The 21770-nt window shown below is 31.2% G+C and overlaps 2 protein-coding genes across 6 annotated transcripts in view; both read left to right on the forward strand.

Annotated features, from left to right (window-relative positions):
* The window catches only part of LOC106687099 (alpha-tocopherol transfer protein), a 24992-nt gene extending 13022 nt beyond the window's left edge, over nucleotides 1–11970 (forward strand). For 2 of the 4 annotated variants that reach the window (XM_067052909.1, XM_014430788.2), the window contains exons 2-7: nucleotides 7362–7472; nucleotides 7571–7733; nucleotides 9140–9398; nucleotides 10346–10459; nucleotides 11488–11593; nucleotides 11730–11970. In XM_067052909.1, the coding sequence (XP_066909010.1) occupies nucleotides 7370–7472; nucleotides 7571–7733; nucleotides 9140–9398; nucleotides 10346–10459; nucleotides 11488–11593; nucleotides 11730–11872 (888 nt within the window). In that variant the 5' untranslated portion in view covers nucleotides 7362–7369 and the 3' untranslated portion in view covers nucleotides 11873–11970. Of the gene's footprint in view, nucleotides 1–5183; nucleotides 5480–7361; nucleotides 7473–7570; nucleotides 7734–9139; nucleotides 9399–10345; nucleotides 10460–11487; nucleotides 11594–11729 lie in introns of those variants that run through there. The other 2 variants (XM_014430789.3, XM_014430790.2) reach the window with 2 other exon arrangements.
* Nucleotides 11971–17874: 5904 nt separating this feature from the next.
* The window catches only part of LOC106687117 (alpha-tocopherol transfer protein), a 13869-nt gene continuing 9973 nt past the window's right edge, over nucleotides 17875–21770 (forward strand). The window contains exon 1 of one of the 2 annotated variants that reach the window (XM_067053552.1): nucleotides 17875–17952. The gene's annotated coding sequence lies outside the window, so the exon portion shown is untranslated. The remainder of the gene's footprint in view (nucleotides 17953–21770) is intronic. The other variant, XM_014430821.2, reaches the window with a different exon arrangement.

A 21770-nucleotide genomic window follows, 5' to 3' on the forward strand; every position in this document is an offset into this window, starting at 1 on the left:
CTGACATCCCAACCCACCCTAACACAGTCCTAACAACATACGCTGATGACACATGTATACTGTCTTTTAACAACAACTCATCTAATGCATCACAAACACTACAGACACACATAACATCTATTGAAGAATGGTGTCAACACTGGAGAATCAAAATAAATCACCTTTACTCTCCGTCGTAAACCTCTACCCTCCTGTCCTACAGTATCCTTTCTAAACATTCCACTAACGCCTGTTGAACAGATTCGATACTTAGGACTCCATCTTGACAGGAGGCTTACTTGGAATCCACACACAAGACTGAAACGACAAGAAACTGCTCGTAGATTCCGATTGCTACAACACTTTCTTGACAAACGCTCTAAACTTCCCATTCACTACAAAATATTAGTATACACTACGATAATGAGGCCAATTTGGACGTATGGAATTGAGCTCTGGGACTCTACCAAGCCATAAAATTCCTCCTGCATCCAATCCTTACAATCCAAAATCCTACGTAAAATCTTTGATGTTCCTTATTACGTTACAAATAAACTCATCTACAAAGACCTTAACATCCCATTCGTTGCAGATTTGGCCCAAAACAGATATGCATCTTTTCATTTCAAACTCCTGACCCATTAATTCTTAATCTTTCATCCTTAACAATCCCTAATAACCCTCCGAGGCGTCTAAAAAGAAGATGGCCACGGAATCTTCTAATTTAAATTAATGCTTGAAGTACCACCAATGGGCAGTTCCTTCCCAAGATTTTCAAGTGTAAATGGAACATACAACATATTTAATTATTGTATTGATTACTTGTACAGTTGTAAATCACATTAAATAAATAAATAAAAAAAAAATTTTGAAACAACCACCATTTTTTATTCCTCCTTCCTATATAGTTCAGAAAATTCCCTGGTTCGTCTTGGTCTTGTTCTTCCCTGAAAATTCGAGGGCTGAAACATGGTGGATTGATGTTAATCGAAATTTTAGAAATGAGAATGTGACGTTTAGCTCAATGTAAATGAAAGAGTTAATAAAATAATAAATAGTTACGGTCATTCACAATTATCATAGTGAGAAATTGTTAACTGCCTCTTTCAGTGGGAATATCAAATAAAGAATAAATTAAGTTACTAACAAAAGTTAAAAAAAAAAAAAATTAGCATCCATATATTATCAATGAAAATGTTCATTGATATATTATCGAATAGAACAAATTTCAGTCACTTTACTCTTGGTGTTTCTTCTCCATTCGTTTTCACAATCATAGAAGATTTTGAAAAACTACCTCGTCGTTCTGATACGTTAACGAAATGTGCAATCCATACGATTAAGTTCGATTTTGGACAATAAAGTAACATAAAAAAATAATCTAACATTTTTAAATACATATTCTACTTGTATGTTTGTCTTTGTGAAAATAGCAACATAAAACAGCAGTGGTTTAGTCATTTTTGTTTGGGGTGCTCTTGTTGCATTTTTCAAAATCCATGTCAGATATATATCTTGTTTCACCAGAATCTGAAACAGCTAAAGTATATTTTAATATATAAATATATGCCTTATATTTTGAAAGTTTTACAGTTATTTATTTTTTAAATAAAAATTGATATAGACGGAGTAATAGGATAATTCTTTAACGACGGTACCATTTTCTGAAGAATATCATGTCATCGATTATAATCTAAAGCCACTTCAGTCTGTGCGACACTAATAGAAGATTAACTAGTGATAAAACTCTTAAAATTATAAAATTCAATTCTGATTAATACCTATGATTACTGATTTCAAGGTTATTGAAATTATGAGCCGATTTTTACTGTAGAAAGGCATCCTTGTATAAATTTTATAGGGGAGTATATAGGCTACTCCGTAAGACTCTGAACTCACTTGAAGGATAAAGAGTTCTAATTATTATTTTTTAATAAAAATGTCAGATGCTAATAGCACTTTGTACTGGGGCCGCAGAATTCAGGATGGATCTGGATATTCCTCTTGCTTAGGTACTTCTTCTAACCACTGTGAAAGGATGTGGAGAGACTGGGGGTATGTAAAGTAAGGTCACTTGCCGAATTCGAATCCCAAACGGTCTCATCATGCACAAAGTCTTTTGAACACGTCTATTACGTTCACTTACTCATTGATTAAATCCGTTTTCTTAAATAACATTGATTTTAAAAGTAGTGGATTCAGTAAATTGACATTATTTGAGGAGGTATACGATTTGAGTTTCACTTCATATACAGTTTTTATTAGTGTTATTATTTTTATTTATCCATTTTTGTATGTCACACACGTGCAGTACACTAATAACAGTAAACTTCACTCAGTCTAATACTACGGACCAAGGTCACTTACAGTAAACACGTTAGGTAGCCACTATGGATCGACTATACACTCGACCCCACCTCGGGGGCGCTGGAAAGAATTTATGATATCCTGCCAATGTGCGGCGCCAAACTGGTCATCTGAATCCGTGGGATTTAAGGAAGAATCCAAACCAATAGTTGGTAGACTCAGCAGGCACCAAGAATCCAACGAGAATGGTCGAAGACTCGATTTTGCGATTGGAAGACGGCTATCGATAAACACCACACAATAACATTCATAGGAAACATGGGTCTCGGATGGACAAACAAGAAATCAGATCGACCCCGTGCTAGTGGACTCTAGACATCCCACACAGATTCGAGATGTCTCAGTGAATTGAGAAGCCGATTGCAATTCAGGCTATTACCTGAGCATCATCAACTACATACAGAAAATTGCACACCCCAGTAGGGAAACCGGAGAAAAGATTATCCCATACAACGTCTATAAACTCAAGAATGAAGAAGTTAGACAGGCATTCGTTGAAAGCATTGACAAGAAACTCTCTGAATGTCGTGTAGGAACAGATGGGAAAACCTGGAAACAATAAGATTATCGGCTGAGGAGGTTTTTGGTCATCAGGTGAAACCAGGAAGACTCTGCTTTTCCTGTTCGATGAGGATTGCATCAGATTAATGCTGGAAAGAAATAAAGGCAGGATCGACTATCTGAAGAAGAAGATGAGGCAGGCTTACCGTATTTATAACAACAAGCTGAAAGCAGCTAGTGGTCTCTGATGACGTATAAGAAGAGAACACGAAAGAGAGAATTACGAGCTTTTAAGACAACAACATGTAATTAAGGATGCACTAGGTTTCTTTGGGAGAGTACAACATACCAGACAAGGATATAATCCACGACATTTGCATGAGGGACTAGAAACACGATATTCTGGCTGACAGAGGAGGATGTCATTAATAGGTGGACACTTCTTGGGACTACTGGGTAAGGAAGAAGAACCTAATGAGGGCATCATGCACCAGAATCTCTACTTGGATCGTACCCTGGAAAATGAAGAGGGAAACGAAATACCTCCAGAGAAGGAAGAGGTTTAGTAGTACTCCACATCATTAAGAATTATAAAGCTCCTGGGATCGACTCTATACCGGTAGAACTGCAGAAGTATGGTAGAAGGACAGTTCACGACGAACTATACGAAATGATTATCGATGTGCGGTTGAATGAAAGGATGCCGATAAATTGGACTACAGCTCTTTTATGCTCCATTCATAAAAAAGGAAACAGGCTAGAATGTGAGAACAGAGGTATAGCCCAACTAAATGTAGCCTACAAAGTGCTATTGTCTTTGATTTGTCGGAGGTTGAAGACGTACCTGGTGAAGATCCGTTACTACCAAAACGGATTCAGGCAAGGAAGGTTGACAACTGACTGCATGTTCGCTCTGAGACAGCTGCTAGAAAAGACGTTTGAACTTGATGTTACTCTCCATCATCTCTTCATAGATTTCCAGCAAGGCTATGACCGTGTTGATTGGGTAAACGTTTTGTACCATTTATAGCAGTAGAAGCAAATAGAAGGAGTCTCCAGATCATTGCGAAAAAGACTGAATACATGAAGAGTACCTAGAACCCTATACCGATGCCACCACATATAATTAATATCAATAGTCATAACTTCCCAGTTTGTAGTGTATTTAAATACCTTGGAGCACTAGCCACCGAAAAGGATTCACTATACAAGGAGATAGAGGCCAGAATAGCCATGAAACGAAAGTATTAAAGGAAGAGACAAAGCTGGTCAATTCTTACACCAAGATTTTATATTGTAATAGGAGAGTAAGAGCTTATAAGCGATTAACACACCTGAAAGTGCCTCTCTAATTGAGTCATCTCGTATAATCTCATAATCTCCTATTACATTAAAAACAAAATCCTTCTATAATTGACTTAGAAAATGATTTTTTCTAATTATTATTATTATTATTATTATGAAACTAATATTTTCCGCCTTAAGCTATAAGAGGGTATGATCATTGTTAAGACATTAATTATTTCATTTTTAGAAGTTTCACTGCTGTCGGTGAGCCCCACGACTGCCATTCTTTTTTTCTTTGGTACCAATAAAATGAACAGGTGCAAATAGGTACTTACTGCGTAATTCAATACGTAATAAAACTATATACATACTGTTATATATCGATCTATCGATTATATTTGTTCTCGCATCGATCTACCGATACGTGATAACATTATGTAACCTTTTCGAATATAGTGTGTGTTTTTCATTCCAGGACAATAATTATTTAATTTCCTTGCGATTCCCAAATGACAGTGCTAATCTGAATGGAGATTTGACACAAACATTATACTTTGGAAAATAATATTAATTAGTTGAATTTGACTGGAAAAGTTCTTTCCGAAGATAAGGTCTTTTCGATATGTTCATTCCTGACTGGCACACCACTAGGGGACATCCACTTTTCCTGCAAAATGGAACTCACCTAGAGCGCATTGAACTTTGGAACCATCATCACTTTTAAAATATTCTGTACAAGTATTCATAGAAAACCGTTGTTTTTTATTTATATTTTGTGAAATTATATAAATATAAAGGGTTAATTTTTTAGGAACTACCAGCCTGATTTGAATAATTCCTTTTTTGTTAGGTAGATCAGATGTAGGCTATATGCTATGTTAGGTCATGCCACAACTCATGTTGCGATTAAAAAAATCCTTTATGGATGTTTAGTGATTGGTCCTTTTAACATTCCAGATATTAAATTTCGGATGTCTTCATGTTAATCAGAGGTACTCGGTAATTTACTCCTGTGTTTAAAACATCCGCGTATAATGGAATTTAATTTGTGCCCACCCGCACACAAGTTCTGTTGCCATGGTAAAACTTCATGAACTGAGGTATGAATTGTTGCCACATCCATCTTTGGCACCATCAGACTTTCATCTTTTCCCCAAGCTGAAAATTTATCTAGGTGGACGGAGATTTCTTACAAGGGAAGAACTAACAGCCGAATTGGAGAAGTATTTTGCAGGTCTGGAGGAATCTCATTTTCGAGATGGGATCAAGACATTGGAACATTGCTGGACCAAATGCATTAGTCTAAAGGGAGACTATATTGAAAAATAAAAGCAGTTCCACCGAAGTAAGACAAATCTTTATGTTACATTCCGAGAACTTTTCAAACCACCCTCGTATTTAATTTTAAAAAACTTTAATAATATCCAAGTTGTCTGTACTCTATTTTGTATTACCAATAAAATAATTTTTTGATTTAAATGTTAAATTCAAAGTATAAAACTAAATAACTGAAAATGAGGAAGAAGATTTATTTTGATCTCCTGTGTAACAAATAAGGTAGTGACGGATGTAGAATTTTAGGCTATCGACATTATCTCATACTCAGTTAACTGAACTGTGACACTATAAAACTGATCTCACTGTTCAATGAGATAGCCCACGTCTCTCCATTTTTAAGCCAAATCGAGAAAGCAAGGTAAGATACATATTTTATTTTAATTCATCTAAATTTTAAATAGAACTCGTTGCAGGATGTTCTATTCCATGATTCGTAAGAAAATTGTAATTTACAGTATTTTCGACGGAGCTTAAAGAGATAAAATATTTGACCAATATGTTCTGAATGTTTTGACCATTACTTTATATTAGGTATTCATTAATAAATTGTGATTAAATTAAATTTTTCTAAATGATTGTTATTTATTGCTGCTGAGATATACTGCAGTCGCCGAGACAACTATTTTCCGTAATTGCTCAAAATCAACTATTTCCCTTCAACACGATCAATTCATTCAAATTTCTGCTGTAATAAATGAGATAAACTCAATATCTCAGTATTTTCGAAGCATTTTTTTTTTTTTTGCAAGTATTCAATAGATGTTTTGGCGTTTTTAATACATTTTAATAAATGGAAGATCCGGGTGCGGTCAAATAAAATCTCAAATAGTGATCAAACTATTTTACTTGACCCAACGTTTCGCCCCACGTTGCAGAGCTTCGTCGGGGCTGTTAGACAAAAGTTAGAGCCAGAGCGGTTTATCTACTATTACTACTATTTCTCCATCTATTTACATTAATTTGCTTTTTAATTTAATCATTTTTGATAACCCTTTGCTTTTATATTTAAATAGTTTGTTCTAATTTTAAAGAGTTAGAGTGGTTATTAGCAATGAACGAGGTTGGCCATTTTGTCGTAATTAAATTTCATGTTTATGTTTACTATAAATTGCGGTTTTATGGCTTAATATTAGCTTTTCAGTAAACAACTATAATAACACAACTATGTTTATTTGGTTATACTGTTTTCCTTTTATAAAGAAAAGAAAAAACATTTATTTATTTTGTCCTTTTCGTCTGGGTAATTAATATTTATTGATTTTTTTTCGGGACGGACGAAGTGGTCCATTTTGTCCATTGCGGACAAAATAAAATATAGCATGCGAAATGTCACGCAGAAGCATAAAATATGATATCTTTATTTAAATTGTTTTTAAGAATTTTCCGTCTAAACTTAATGGCGTAACTGAGCTATTTATTATTTGGTTGTATATACGTTTGCCTAGGATCTGGTCAGTTGAAGAGCATTAAAGCTTTAAGCCTAACAAAAACGCCTATTACTTTCCAATATTCAATTATACGTTCCCTCAGTTTTGGTGAAATAGTTTAAAGGTTTGGTCAACTGTATTCAAGTTAATTTAGCAATGTCTTTGAAAAAAATCTTTTTTCTATTGATAAAAATTAAACATTAAACCATCATCCTCCAGAGATCTCAAATGAATTATTGGAGTCACAAATAATTATATAAGTATCCTACAAAACCATAGTTGGTACGAGTTGTCTCTAGAATGATGTATTGATTTATTTTGTAATTTAAATAGTATAACAACTGTATTCATTTTTTGGACTAATGGCGTTTTATAAGTGAGAAGAAATTTTACTGTGTTGCACAAAGCATTTTAGGACTGGTGCATAACACTGTTAACAAATAAAATACTTTTTTTTTCCAGGATTGGACATGGTTTTAGGAGAGAGAACTAGGAGTAAGGAAGACATTGAAGAAGATATTGGAAAGCTTGGGGAATGGGTTCTTAAACAACCCCATCTTCCTCACTTTGTTCGTAAGTTTTTAACAATTGTATTCATATACTGGAAGTCGAGTAACGAATTTCGTTACTGATAGGAATTCATGGAATGTATGTTATGGCACTCGTTTCAGAAAAGGATATTCTGTCATCATTCGTTGTGGGAACAAAGAGCTTGGAAATAGCTAAACAGAAGCTGGAGGCCTACTTCACCTGGCGAGGCCGGTTGCCGAATATTTTTTCTTTCAGCGCCAGGGATGGGACAGATCCATACTTCAAGCAGTGTTCTAGAGCTGGGTAGGTGATATCTCTACCTTAAGCGTGCTGTATTATTTCAAATAAGTATCAAAGGGACTGGGGCACTTAAATTATCTGATTGATAAATTAAATGAATGAAGAAAGAACTGAAAGGTACGATCAGTATAGGACTCCAATGGGAGTCTTGGCCGAAAAAAAAAAAAAGAAAGTACGATACTTTTAATATAAATTTAACATTTTATTATTGATGTCCCTGGAAAGAGGTGTTCTTTAAGAAATAGGCTTTGAAGAACAAATTTTGCAAATAAGAAATCATTACCTCTTATAAAACCTTTTTTTAAATGTTTGATACACTGCAAATATAAAATGAATCACTGATTTTAACTTGTAAATATTTTATTTCTGTTTATTAACCAAACTTATGCAGAAAGTAAGTTCACTGTTCTCTTTTCTTCAAGTGCCCCAGATCCTTCTTGGCCAAAGACAGCCCTGTGATACAGTCCTCGGAAGGAATTGCAACACCTAATAATTTATAAACTGTAGAGGCACAATTTGTAAGATAAATTTATTATTGAATATGGAAAATTTCATATTTTGATACGATTGGTACCGTGAGTAATTATTTGAAAATGGGAATATCTCCAGAAAATTCTTATCTATCGTACAATCAAGAACTGTAAGCAAACAGGGTACTAATGGACAATTTGACGCTCTAATAAAATATAAAAGTATAAAAAACTCTATTTAAAAATAAGGATACAAAAATTAATTGTAATATATTGTATTTTAATATTGACAAGAATAATTATAACTTTACTAAAACATATAGTAGCCAATTTTGCAAATTTGTATGCTATATCTGTCAAAATAGTTTTCATGATTTCGAAATCGACCAGAAATACTGCAAAATAATGTAGTGTGTCATTCCACGCTAACTCAACACATTGCTAAACCTAGCGTTTCATAGCTTTTGCTAAAGATTACGGATAAGACCATTTAATTGTACATTGATATGCCGAGATTAATCAAAAACTTTTGAGTCGTATTCGAAATAAACGAAAACGTATTAAAAATCGATCTTCATAAGGGGGACTTCCGGTTGGTCAATCTTATCGAAAAAGTTGTTGTCAAATCTCATGCATATTTCCGCCTTAAATATGCTATTGTAGTTTAACAAATAAATTTTATCCCACTTAAGTCACAAAACTATTTGTACTTCTTTTTAAGTCCAATGTATCGGCCAATTCGGCCATCCTCAAGGACCATCCTAAATACAAATACATTTAGAACTATATTAATTTTTAAAAACTTTATACAAGATATTCTGTCCAGGTCAATAATTTCAGTCCAAAATTATCCTATCTTGTCAAGTTACACTATTATACACAACACACTTTATTTTAATTAATTTTATTTGTATTTGACTATTTTATTTTCTGTTTCAGGCAGTTGTTTTTTTTGCCAAAGGCGACTCCTAAGGGATATAGGGTTATGTTCATGGCATGCAAGTTCACTGATATCTTGGCAAAGCTTTTCGACCACGACCAAACGACAGCAGCTATCTTCATGAGTCTTGAGTTGGCCATGCACCTCTGGCCTGATATGGAAGCATTATATGTCGTAATTGACATGGAAACATTCTCACTTGGCCACGTTACCATGCTCAGCATCAACACCCTCCAAGCCTCTATTCGCTGTTTTCTGGTTGGTCTTTGTAATTGCATGAGAAAAGTTTATTCTTAGTTATCTTAATTAACTTTAATAATCTAAGTATTAAAATTTATTGTGGTAAAAAGTACTAATTAAACAAACTGTGCTAGTACTTAATGAGAAGTACTTTATTTGGCCATACTGCCCAAGTACTTTAGGTTGCTTCCACAGCGTATCCATCAATCAATAATTTGACACATATACACTACAATACATTAACATTTCTAGTTTTTCTAACAATTATCATCAATACAGTAGATACAATAAACTTAAATACATTTTTTCTTAACAAAAAATTAGTTGTTTTTTTTTCTCCTCTTTTCCTATTTCCTTCCTGTACGCATATATTAGTTATCCTCCTTTTCGCACAATGCCAAATAACAATTTAGCAATTTAATCTAATTCATTATTCCCTCTGTTTTAATCCTTCATAGCTCTCCTCTCCAGTGATCCGCTACAACCTTTCTATTAATTGAGCAAATTTACAAAAATCATCAATAGATAGCAACAAAACAATCAAAGCAGTAAAACACTTTGCTAAAAAAAAAAAAATAATAATAATAAAATAAATTTAAAATGAACTAATACATAAATTAAAAAAAACAACAACATGAAAATGAGTATATTAATTAGAAGATAAAAATAAATAAATAAGTTAAAAAAAAGAAACAAATAAAACATTAATATAATCAGAACTAATTCCTATGAAGGTGATGGTGTATAATACCCAGGGATAAAATGTCTCTCGAGGAATATCGGATGAGTCTCCCTTATCCTCCTGGATTTGAGAGCTGTAGTATATTAGAGAAAAATTTTATTAAATAATATTGGCTCAATTTTTAAGGTCCCAAAATATTTATTTTAAGAATAAATCATCAGTGTTGATTGTAATACAATATCATATTTAATTTTGAAGTAATCTATTCTCATTATATTTGCAGGAATCGATGCCTGTCAGGTTCAAGGGAGCTACTGCCTTTAATGCAGGTTACTTCATAAATATCTTATTTAACAATGCTATGAAACCGTTTATGAGTGAGAAGTTTTTGGAACGGGTAAGTATAAAAATATACTAAAATAAACAAAAAATACAAAATCCTCAAAGAGTACGCTGATCATTAGTCGGTAATGACGAACTGTTTATGACAAGGAGCTTATTTGTTTTAACACTATAGGGAAAATTATTATTGAAACTATGAGTGACTGAAATTCCACAACAGTTCTTGATTTTTTTTTTCGGGATTAGAACCCATGCTCGAATCCAATCCACCAGATCAAAGCAGTATAATAAAGATCAGAATCATAGCGATTCAGTGCAGGCACCATTTTGTTCCACATTCCTTCGATTTTCTGAGAGACAGCCACATCCCCTTCTATCCATGTCCACCTATGTCTCAGTCTTCCTCTTCTCTTTTTCCTTATTGAGGTTTCTCCATGACTCTTATCTTATGCACGCTTACCACTTTCCTTACCTACCAAGTTTAGGTATCTTTATCAATATGCGGAATTGTTGTTAAGCATAACTTGACGGAGTGAAGGGTGGCTATGCAGTTATTTCTTTTCTAAACTTCAAATTAACCCGTTGCCCGAAATTTCTTTTTTTCTCTTTTGCTCTCTGATATGTTCCGAATGGCGTTACATAGTCTGCAATAGGACTCCAGCTCTCCTTCCCAGTCATTATCAAAATGCCTAAGCATTGAACTGATTTCTTTCCAAAGGCCTGTCTGTCGCCTACTTTTTCCTACTAAAGATTGCTTGATCAGCGGGGGCACAGTAGGAACGATGAATCGTCATTTAGTTTACATAGGCCATGATGCAATCATGCCCAATAAGCTATTGGTTGAGGTAATAATCAACCTTCTCTTGTTAATGGAACATGCCACAGTCGGCAATTATCAGCTGGGTCTATCTTCCAGAACATGTTGTGTTCAAGCATCTCTAGTATCTCTGAAGAGTATTATTCCCCTCTTGATTTGCGTCCAGTTAACATCCGATTTTTTCTCGCCTTCCTCGGAAAATTGAATGCGTGAGTGCATACTTTTATTTCAGCCATTACAAGTACATTATTGTAACCTGATTTCAGATAAATATCACAACGGACGGTAAAGATTCCCTCCAAAACGTGATACCTTTTGAATTACTCCCTTCTAATTATGGTGGTAATGAGAAATCTTCGTCAGAACTCTTTGGTAAGAATTATTATACTCGAAAAAAATTTGGTTACTCATCAATGTTTGTAGCATTTCGTAAATAAAGATTATATAATAACTGCATTGATTATCTTTATATTTTTCACAAAGATTAGTATTTTTGAATATTTTACAGGTGATTGGTTTAAATTGCTAGAAGAGAACAGAGATTGGTTCAAATCTACCTCAAGTCTTTTTTCTGACGAAAGCAAACGGCCAACGGATAGAAAACATACCTTTGGAATTGAAGGAACATTCAGGAAACTCAATATTGATTGATGGAAAAATACAATAATCTCTCAAAAATCAAATTTGTTTTCACAATACTGATTTATCAGACAGAATTGTTTTAATAAAATATAAACAAGCCAATTGAAGATTTGTGATTTTAATTTTGTATCGACTCTGACGATACAAATGCACATTAGAGTATTAAAATAGTACAATATAAAAGACACATGTTAAGCCAGAGATAGATCAAGATGGTGAAAAAAAATTTTTTTCCTGAACTTTGTGTTATATTACTTATAAAATAGGCACTGTTATTAAAATATCTTGAATATAAAAATAAATTTTATTTCAAAATGTAAGTAATGTACAGTCAGCACTGTGAAAAAATATAGACTCAACGTATAAAACTGAAGTAATTATAAAATTTAAAAATAAATGCATAGCACGACAATATTTCTAGATTTCTTTTTATGTTATTAGATTGGCAAGAAGATTTAAATGCCCTTTGGTCTGTTTGATAATTTATGAACATCAGATTTTGTAAAGATATCTTGTTTATGCTGTGTATAACTGTAAACTCGATATTTGTTTTTCTATTGTCAGGTGTATTAATGGATTGATACTACTTTAGTTTAATTCCTTCTGTTGAAGAGAGATTATATTGTTCGTTTTTAATGCTGTATGGCTTGGTGTGAATTATTATGATTTTTTTATTTTTTTAATAATGCCACACTCAACTTGAACTGAAATTGAGTAGGAAAGGATAACGACCTAAGAAGAGGTGGCTTGTGAGATAAAACGCTCCCAGGTTGTAATCAAAAACTTTTTAAATTGCAGCCCAAACAATTATGGGAAATATATAAGAGATGCAAGACCTCCAAATATGTCCAATCATGTGAAACATCCTCTGCACAGATTGTGAGACAATTCAATTAATTTAACATTGGTTATTGTTTCTATCATATTAATATTAAGCGTCAAATATTGGTTTAACATGGATATTTACTTAATCATAGGGTTAGCTATTATTTTTACAGGTTTACAATTAGCTAATTCTACAATTTTACATAATTCTAAAATATATTTATCTCTAATTTTATGTCTGATAATCAATTGATCTTTTATTTTTAACGTGACAGCTTTGTTATTCCTTTTCTTGGAATATGATAATACATAATATGTTGTTTTGGGTAGAGTTTTTAAAGGGATTTTTATAAAATAATAAATAACTCCATTATCTGATAGTGAACAGAAGGTATTACTGATAGTACAAGAGCCGGGAAGAAAAAAAGGCAGTTATCTCTCCCCAATTTTGGATTAGTTCAATAAAAACTATGTATAATTAATAGTCAAAATTGATGAGTCTGCCAAGTATAGGTAAGGGAAATAAATAATGGCGGCTGTTTCAAAACCTTAAAAAAACATTAATTTTTCATTCGGACCTCTATATCTTAAAAACTACCAACAACACTAGAAAATCTAAGAGAACATTATTTAAAATAGGGAAAATTTTCTGAAATATTAGCCCTAAAAGAGCTATTTACGTCCAAAAGTTCTCGAGATATAGCTTTTTTAAAAGCCAAATTTCTTAAAAATCTATTGAAAGATTAGTAGTTAGTTAATTTATTTTGAGAGATCTATATCTCAGGAACTATGTGACGTGCAGATGTCTATTAGCACTTAAATTAAAGCTAGTTTAATGGACTATAAAGAAGTTTATGACCTTTACCTTCGTAGGAATAGTAGTGTTCATGATATTTGCTAAAATAAATTGATTTATTGTTGTGCGGACAATAAATTTGATTTATGATAAACTTTATTTCATAAACCATTGGAAGTACTCATGTCTGCCAGCGCTCAAATTAAAGCTAGTTAAATTTACTAAAAAATAGTTAATTATGTTTATCTTTGTAGAAGTAGCAGTTTTTATGATATTTGACAAAATAAACTCACAAAATGTTAATTTCTAGTTGTTCGTATGAAATGTTGGATTTTTGAAAACATATATCTCTAGATCCATTAGACCCACATAGGTCAGCCAACACTCAAAATAAAGGAAATCTAACTTACTATAAAATAGTTTATGACACTTATCTTCGTAGGGGTAGTAGTTTTTATAATATTCACATATGAATATAAATTTGGCAAATGAAAATGTGTCCGAACAACTGTAAATCAATTTATTTTAGCAAATATCCATGAAAACTACTATTCCTAAAGGTAAGGTAAAGGTCATAAACTTCTTTATAGTACATTAAACTAGCTTTAATTTGAGTGCTAATAGACATTTGTACGCCACATAGCTCCTGAGATAAAGATTTCTCAAAATAAATTAACTAACTACTAATCTTTCAGTAGATTTTTAAGAAACTTTGCTTTTTAAAAAGCTATATCTCGAAAAATATTTAAAGTAAATAACTCTATTAGGGCTCATATTTTATCAAATTTAACGAAAAATATTTAACGTAAATAACTCTATTAGGGCACATATTTTATCAAATTATTCTTTAAATGATGTTCTCTTATTTTTTTTTGTGTTGTTCCTAGTTTTTAAGATATAGAGCTCCGAATGAAAATTTTTTTTTTATCGCTTTGAAACAGCCGCCATTTTTTATTCCCCCTACCTATACTTTGCAGACTTATCAATTTTGACTATTAGTTATACATAGCTTTCATTAAATTAATCAAAAATTGGGGTGAGATAACTACCTTTTTTATCCTCTTGAGCTCTGTACTATAAGTAACCAATTTGGTTCTACATTTTGTGATATCGATTTCTTTGTAAGGGATTTTAAGTTGTTCTAATTCTTGAGTCTTTGGTATACTTGGGTGTGTATTTCCTAGTTTGCATTGTTCCAGTGATAGTGCTATGTCATTTTGCAGAGATTCAATTAAGTTTAAATCAGCAAGTAAGCCGTAGTACATTAATTTTATAAGAGCTGTGTCAGTTGGTTACCTTTACTATATTGTTTTTATATTTGTTTAAAATAATTATTCCTTTATTGAGTTTAGCAGCTATTTGTTTGTTTAATGTTAGTCTTGCATGTTCGTTGTGTTCTATGTTATACATGTTTCTTTCAATTTTTGTTAAAATGTCATATTTTTCTTTTTTGTGTCAATTTTTGTACAAAATGTCGACTTTTTTTTTCTGACAAAATGTTTTGCTTATGACGTCTATATCTCAGGAACTATTAGGTGTACAGATGTCTATTAGGCCTTAAAGTAAAGCTAATTCTACGTCCTAAAAACAAAGTTATTATTATTTTTTTCGTAGGAGTTGTAGTTTTCATGATATTAGCAAAATAAATTCATAAAATGTCGATTTTTCATTTTTCTGAAGAAAATTGTTATTTATGACGGCTATCTTAGGAAATATTTGATGTTAGATATGTAGCATTTTTTTTTCCTGTTTGTCTGTTTCAAGTAATTCTTATTTCATTTGCATATTTATCTAAATAACGTGTACAAATATTTTTTGAAAAATTATGAAATAGGCTAGAATTATCTTGCCGGATATAATACAAATTTTGAAAGTTGAATTTTGTATTTTATCAGCACAAGCTTGGAAGACAGGTTTCTACAGTTCTGTCAGTACCGACTCAAGTAAACTCCCCTGAACTGGATTGGCAGACTCGTTAATTTTGGCTCCCAAATGTAAGTAGTTTACATTAGAGAATTCAAAAATTGCGGTGAGCTAACTGCCTTTCTTTTCCGCTTCGGCTCTTGTACTATAAAGATATAATGAAAAAAGTTCGTGGATGATTCTAATTGTTCATGGATGATCATTAGTTTCACAAAAAAATCGTAAAAACAAAACGTTTAACAGTTTCTTAGAAGGCATGAGAGAAAGAAAAGGTTCTGTTTTCCAAATTATTCTAATATCCATTGTAAATTACTCATATTTCTTCAATGACGATTATTGTATAATTTTTTTTAATATCCTTTTTTGAAAAAAAAATGATTAATTCAGATATTCATCTTGTAGTCTGATTCTCACTTAGTTGGTTGAGAATAAAATTAAAAGCCTTGCCGTGACCGATGTTACTCCCATACTTTTTTACTAATACTAGGAAAGGAAAATGTAGGCAAGATATTTTTATAATATTACGTTTTTCTATTGTAGCTAAATTTTGTTTACAATACTTTTTTATAGAAACTAAAATTAAATATATAAGATAGTTATCAATCACAGGGACATACTTTGTTACTTCAAAAAAGAGTGAGAAATGTTTGTGAGAAACAACATAACTTTAAATAAAGCCGCCATCTAAATTCTACCGTTATAAGAGTACCTCGTACCTCCATAAGATAAACATATAATTACGGAAAACATTAATGAGTCAGCTAAGCAAATGTAAAAAAAATGGTGTATTTTACTAACAATCACATTTTTTTGCCAAAATAAAGAATGTTCCAAATTAATAATTTTTTTATTAAAACAATAAAAAACCTTCGCACTGTATTTTTCCAGTTCTTCACTAGTCCTGGCTACTTTATTTACAAATGAAATTTCATCCAAGTTATAAATTAAGCCTTTTTTAACAATAATAAAAATAGGATATCAGGTATAAGTTCTTGGTTTGAAGTAAAGTCGATTTTTCAGTAGTTAGTGAATTATTATGGGAAATCTATATCTTTAGGAGTTTTAATTTTCATATTTGCCAAAATAAATTAACCAAATGTTCTGCTAATTGTTCGGACAAAATTTTCGATTAATGAAAAACTATGTCCCAGGAACCCTCAGACATACAGATGTCTGTCAGCAATCAAATTAATGATAGTTTAATTTACTATAAAGTACCTTAAATTAATACATAACGTTTATCTTCGTGGGGTTAGTAATTTTTATTTATCATATTTTGATATATTATTGTAAAAGTATGATTAGAAAACGTTAATGAGTAAGCAAATAAAATTTATTTTACTATTATGTTTAAGAATTAAAAATAATCCAAACAAATAATTTTACAATTTAAATCAAGAAGTGCTATTCGTACATTATTGCCAGTTTTTCTCTAGTCCTGGTTACTTACTAAATTAATTATAATAAATTACTTTCACAAAATAAATCTTTTTCAACATTAATAAAAAAAAAATCATATCCGAGTAAACCCAAATCAATTTGGGGCAGCTGCCTTCCCTTATGTCTAGAAAGAAATTGCAATTTTCTAATAAACCACTGCTATATTTAATTTATATATAAGATATATATAGCAGCCATATATACATAATTTTCTTAAAAGTTTGGTTTAATTCAATTCTTGCCACCCTAGTTCTGTTTCTGGGTATACTCTTGAGTACAAATTTATATGCTACTTACAGGTCGGTTAACTAGTCTGTTATAATGATAGTTAAAAAAAAATTTAAAAAACTGAACATAGGAAACATTACCATTAATTGGTTTAATAGATAATTGTCAACATGGTAGTTATCCTTTTTTCTAGATTAATTTCATTAACCTAATTTCAATATTAATTATTTCTTTTTCCATAATAGCACCTACTGGAAGAGCCGTAGGCCCAAAAAGTGTTTTTCGACTGGATAAGCAGAAGCAGTATACATAACGATAAAACTGAGACTAGACCTAGTCGTATTTTACGCCAATTCAAACTTTTCTTAAAATTGTTGGTTTCCCGTAAAATATCTTTACGCTTCCATAAGCTCAATTAAGGAATAAAATCTCGCAACACGCTTAAGGAATCAAGTAAACACCCATTCGTACAATGCCGAAAAAATTCATCAAAATCGGTTAAACGGTTTAATGGATTATGGCTTCATATAAATTTGACTACAGACTGGAAGGTAGACGACAACATAATTGTTCTTTGTTATCTGAAACGTAAAATGCGAGTGAAATTATTAAGTATCTTTTTTACGACTGAACACAATCTACTTTGTTCAGTAAATTATAAATACAATTAAACCATAAGGCCAGCATTCATAATTTGAATTAATAAAATCTACAAAGCATATTTACGTATTTGCATAATTGAGATTATAATATTCTGAAAGTTAAATACGAGGGTTCACATTGATACTATTGTCTCAGCTCAAGGTAGAGTGAAGAATCTTCTGATATATAACTGGGTTTGGTTTCAGTTCTTCTTGGTCCATCGGATCGTCAATCAGTGAGTATAAGCTTATTACGTATTTCTGATGTTATTATATAGTACAAGAGCCGGGAAGAAAAAAAGGCAGTTATCTCACCCCAGTTTATGATTACTTTAATGAAAACTAGGTATAATTACTAGTCAAAATTGATGATTCTGCCAAGTATAGGTAGGGGGAATAAAAAATAGCGGCTGTTTCAAAACCTTAAAAAAACAATAATTTTTCATTCGGAAATCTGTATCATAAAACCTAACAACACGAGAATATCTAAGAGAACATTATTTAAAGAAGAGTGAATTTGTTGAAATATTGACCCTAAAAGAGCTATTTACGTCCAATAGTTCTCGAGATATAGCTTTTTAAAAAGCAAAATTTCTTAAAAATCTACTGAAAGATTAGTAGTTAGTTAATGTATTTTGAGAAATCTATATCTCAGGAACTATGTGACGTACAGATGTCTATTAGCTCTCAAATTAAAGCTAGTTTAATGGACTATAAAGAAGTTTATGACCTTTACCTTCGTAGGAATAGCAGTTTTCATGATATTTGCTAAAATAAACTGATTTATAGTTGTTCGGACAATAAGTTTGATTTATGAGAAACATCATTTCAGAAACCAAAGGACTGCCAGCGCTGATATTTGACAAAATAAACTCACAAAATGTTAATTTCTAGTTGTTCGTATGAAATGTTGGATTTTTTAAAACATATATCTCTAGATCCATTAGACACACATAGGTCAGCCAACACTCAAAATAAAGGAAATCTAACTTACTATAAAATAGTTTATGACACTTATCTTCGTAGGGGTAGTAGTTTTTATGATATTCACATATGAATATAAATTTGGCAAATGAAAATTTGTTTGAAAAATTATAAATCAATTTATTTCAGCAAATTTCATATAAACTAATACTCCTACAAAGATAAACATCATAAACTACCTTATAGCTCATTAAACTAGCTTTAATTTGAGTGCTAATAGACACCTGTACGTCACATAGTTCCTGAGATAAAGATTTCTCAAAAGAAATTAATTAACTACTAATCTTTCAGTAGTTTTTTAAGAAATTTTGCTTTTTAGAAAGCTATATCTCGAAAAATATTTTACGTAAATAGTTGTTTTAGGGCTAATATTTCAGCAAATTTACTCTTCTTTAATTAATGTTCTTTTAGATCTTGTTGGTAATTTTTAAGATATAGAGCTCCGAATGAAAAATTATTGTTTTTTTATGGCTTTGAAACAGGCACCATTTTTTATTCCCCCTATCTATACATGGCAGACTCATCAATTTCGACTATTAATTATACATAGTTTTCATTAAAGTTATCAAAAATTGGGGTGAGATAATTGCCTTTTTTCTCCTCTTGGGCTCTTGTACTAATAGCACTATCATTTCTTACTGATTTTGTTATTCGACAACCTAAGTCCCAGTGCACTTTATATTAATCTTACAAGGTTGAGAAGTGCTGAGGCGTTGTCCAATATTACCGACTGAAAAGTTTCCCTAAGATTTGATAAAATCTCCATTTTCCTAAGACATTGAGATAGTTTGCAATGCAGACAAAACTTCGTTTACCTCTGTTTCAAAAAATTCTTTTATATCTATTTTTAAGTAAGATTTTATATCTACATTGTTCACACTTCAATAAAGCTTTTCATTTTAATTGTTACCTTGCAGATATTGCAAATACCTATTTTCACCCATATGTGACACCCATGCCAAAACATGATATTTTCATGTAATTTGTTTGTTAATTTTTTTTTTTTGTGTTTTTTTTTTTTAACTTATTTATTCATTCAAGTGTTTCCTGTAACCGGTTTTTTTAAAATTATATTTTCCTTTTAATCTATGTGTTATTCTTATTCTCGTAAAATGTATCTAGTTGTTTGTTCTTGGTAGACTGATCTACTGATGTGACTATGAATGAGGGTCTGATCTCACATTACCGTCTAATATTGAATTTTTTTAGCGGGTCACTGAAGAGGATCTAGGAGGGTGAATTCCGGAGAGCGAATTTGTTGATCGGGTGAATTGAATAATTGAGCAGAAATGAGAGGGGAAAATGGGAGTGAGTGAAACATTTGTATTGGTTGTATAGACCGAAATGGATTGTAAAAGGAAACTGTAGGGGTGAAAAAAATTGTTTATTATATCCTATTATTGTATATCTTTTTTTTATGATTATACCATGTATGTGTAATGTAAATATGTCCGATTACGGATTGATAAGTATGCTGTGTGAGATGGCAACCTAATGTATTTAGGCAGCATAGATGAATAAATAAAGTATTTCTCTCCTCTCTATTCAACACAGTTAGATACAAAAATGAGATAAAAAAGATATTTACTTGTGATCTTATAAGAATGGGGGGTTAATTTTTTCTTTTTGAAGGAAAAAATAAAAAAAACCTTAACAAATAATGAAGTTGTGTGCAAGAGAAAAATAAATAAATAACTATCCCTGGTAAAAACTGAAAATATCTTTATAAATACATTGAAATAAATTGATATTTTAGAAAGAAAAAAAACTTATCGTAAGGATCAGAGGTGCAGAACTTTGTAAGGAATGCAGTACTTTTTATATTAATTAATATTGATATACAAATATGTACATTAATATTAATTAGTAAAAAAACTTAGAGATGATACAACGTGTGTGAAATAAGATGAAGAGACTATTAAGAGTCATTGAATCTTAAATAATAAAAACCCTGTGGAAAGTAGGTCACTCTACTTCCACCTGGGTTACCTCGATCAATCATAAGGTGATTCTGTGATCGATATGTGCATATCGATTTGTTGAAGATCTCAGCTACTATATGACGGAGAGCCAGTGGTTGATTGAGTTCACGTAGATGGGTTAAAGTAGAAGAAAATAACATATGTTTGGTACCCAAGGAATCTCGAAGTAGACTAACAACTAGGTAACATGAGCGTGTATTAATCCTACTGGAATTAGCATCATGTATCGGACCTAGTACGTATTAGCCTGTATACAAATACAAAACATTGGAAATATTTCGCCTCATTAAGAGTTAATGTTAACTTTAATTACAACACAAATGATTAAAAAAAATTATATTTTTAAAAATATATAAATAAATCCGTGAATCATAAAGTTGATAAAGACTGCATCTCCCTGACGTACCAACACCTCTTTAGCCTTATAAAAAAATCTCCATAATTCTTTTTTTCTCTATGGTCTGAACTCCAGAAGCTCACTTTTCTATAATGTCCTTTATTTGGTTTTATTTTATTTTTTTATGTGTTCAAATTCTCATCCCCAAAAATATTTTTATTACTTTATATTTTATATTTACTATCCATTCTTTTTCTTTTATATTTATATATTTTATCTGTACTTTATATTCATATGTTACTTCTAACTTAAGTATACTTACATTAATTACTTTATTATTAATGTTTCAATTATATATTTACTCACCTATGTACCTCTATTTATTTTGTTTATTGTCTTTTTTTCATCATATTATATTTGTTAAATCCATTCTTTTAACTTTATTTCTTTTGTGTCTTCTATCTGTTTGTATATATATAATTTTTTTTAACATAATTTCTTTTTCCCTATTATTTTTATCATCATTGAATGTTTGTCTATTTTTAATATTTTCTTTATTTTTATTATTTTTTTTTTTTGATAAACATAGATTTATTTATTGATAGATATTACAATCTGCCACACAGTTGTGGGCAATAGGTAATATTGATGAATGATCTCATACATACTAAAATAAAAATAAAAATAAATAAGTAAAAAAAAAAATAAAAAAATGAAATAAAATAAAATAAAAAACTCTCTTAAAATATAT

This window comes from Halyomorpha halys, unplaced genomic scaffold (assembly GCF_000696795.3).
Source record: "Halyomorpha halys isolate HHAL.00 unplaced genomic scaffold, Hhal_1.1 Scaffold914.1, whole genome shotgun sequence".
Classification (NCBI taxonomy): domain Eukaryota; kingdom Metazoa; phylum Arthropoda; class Insecta; order Hemiptera; family Pentatomidae; genus Halyomorpha; species Halyomorpha halys.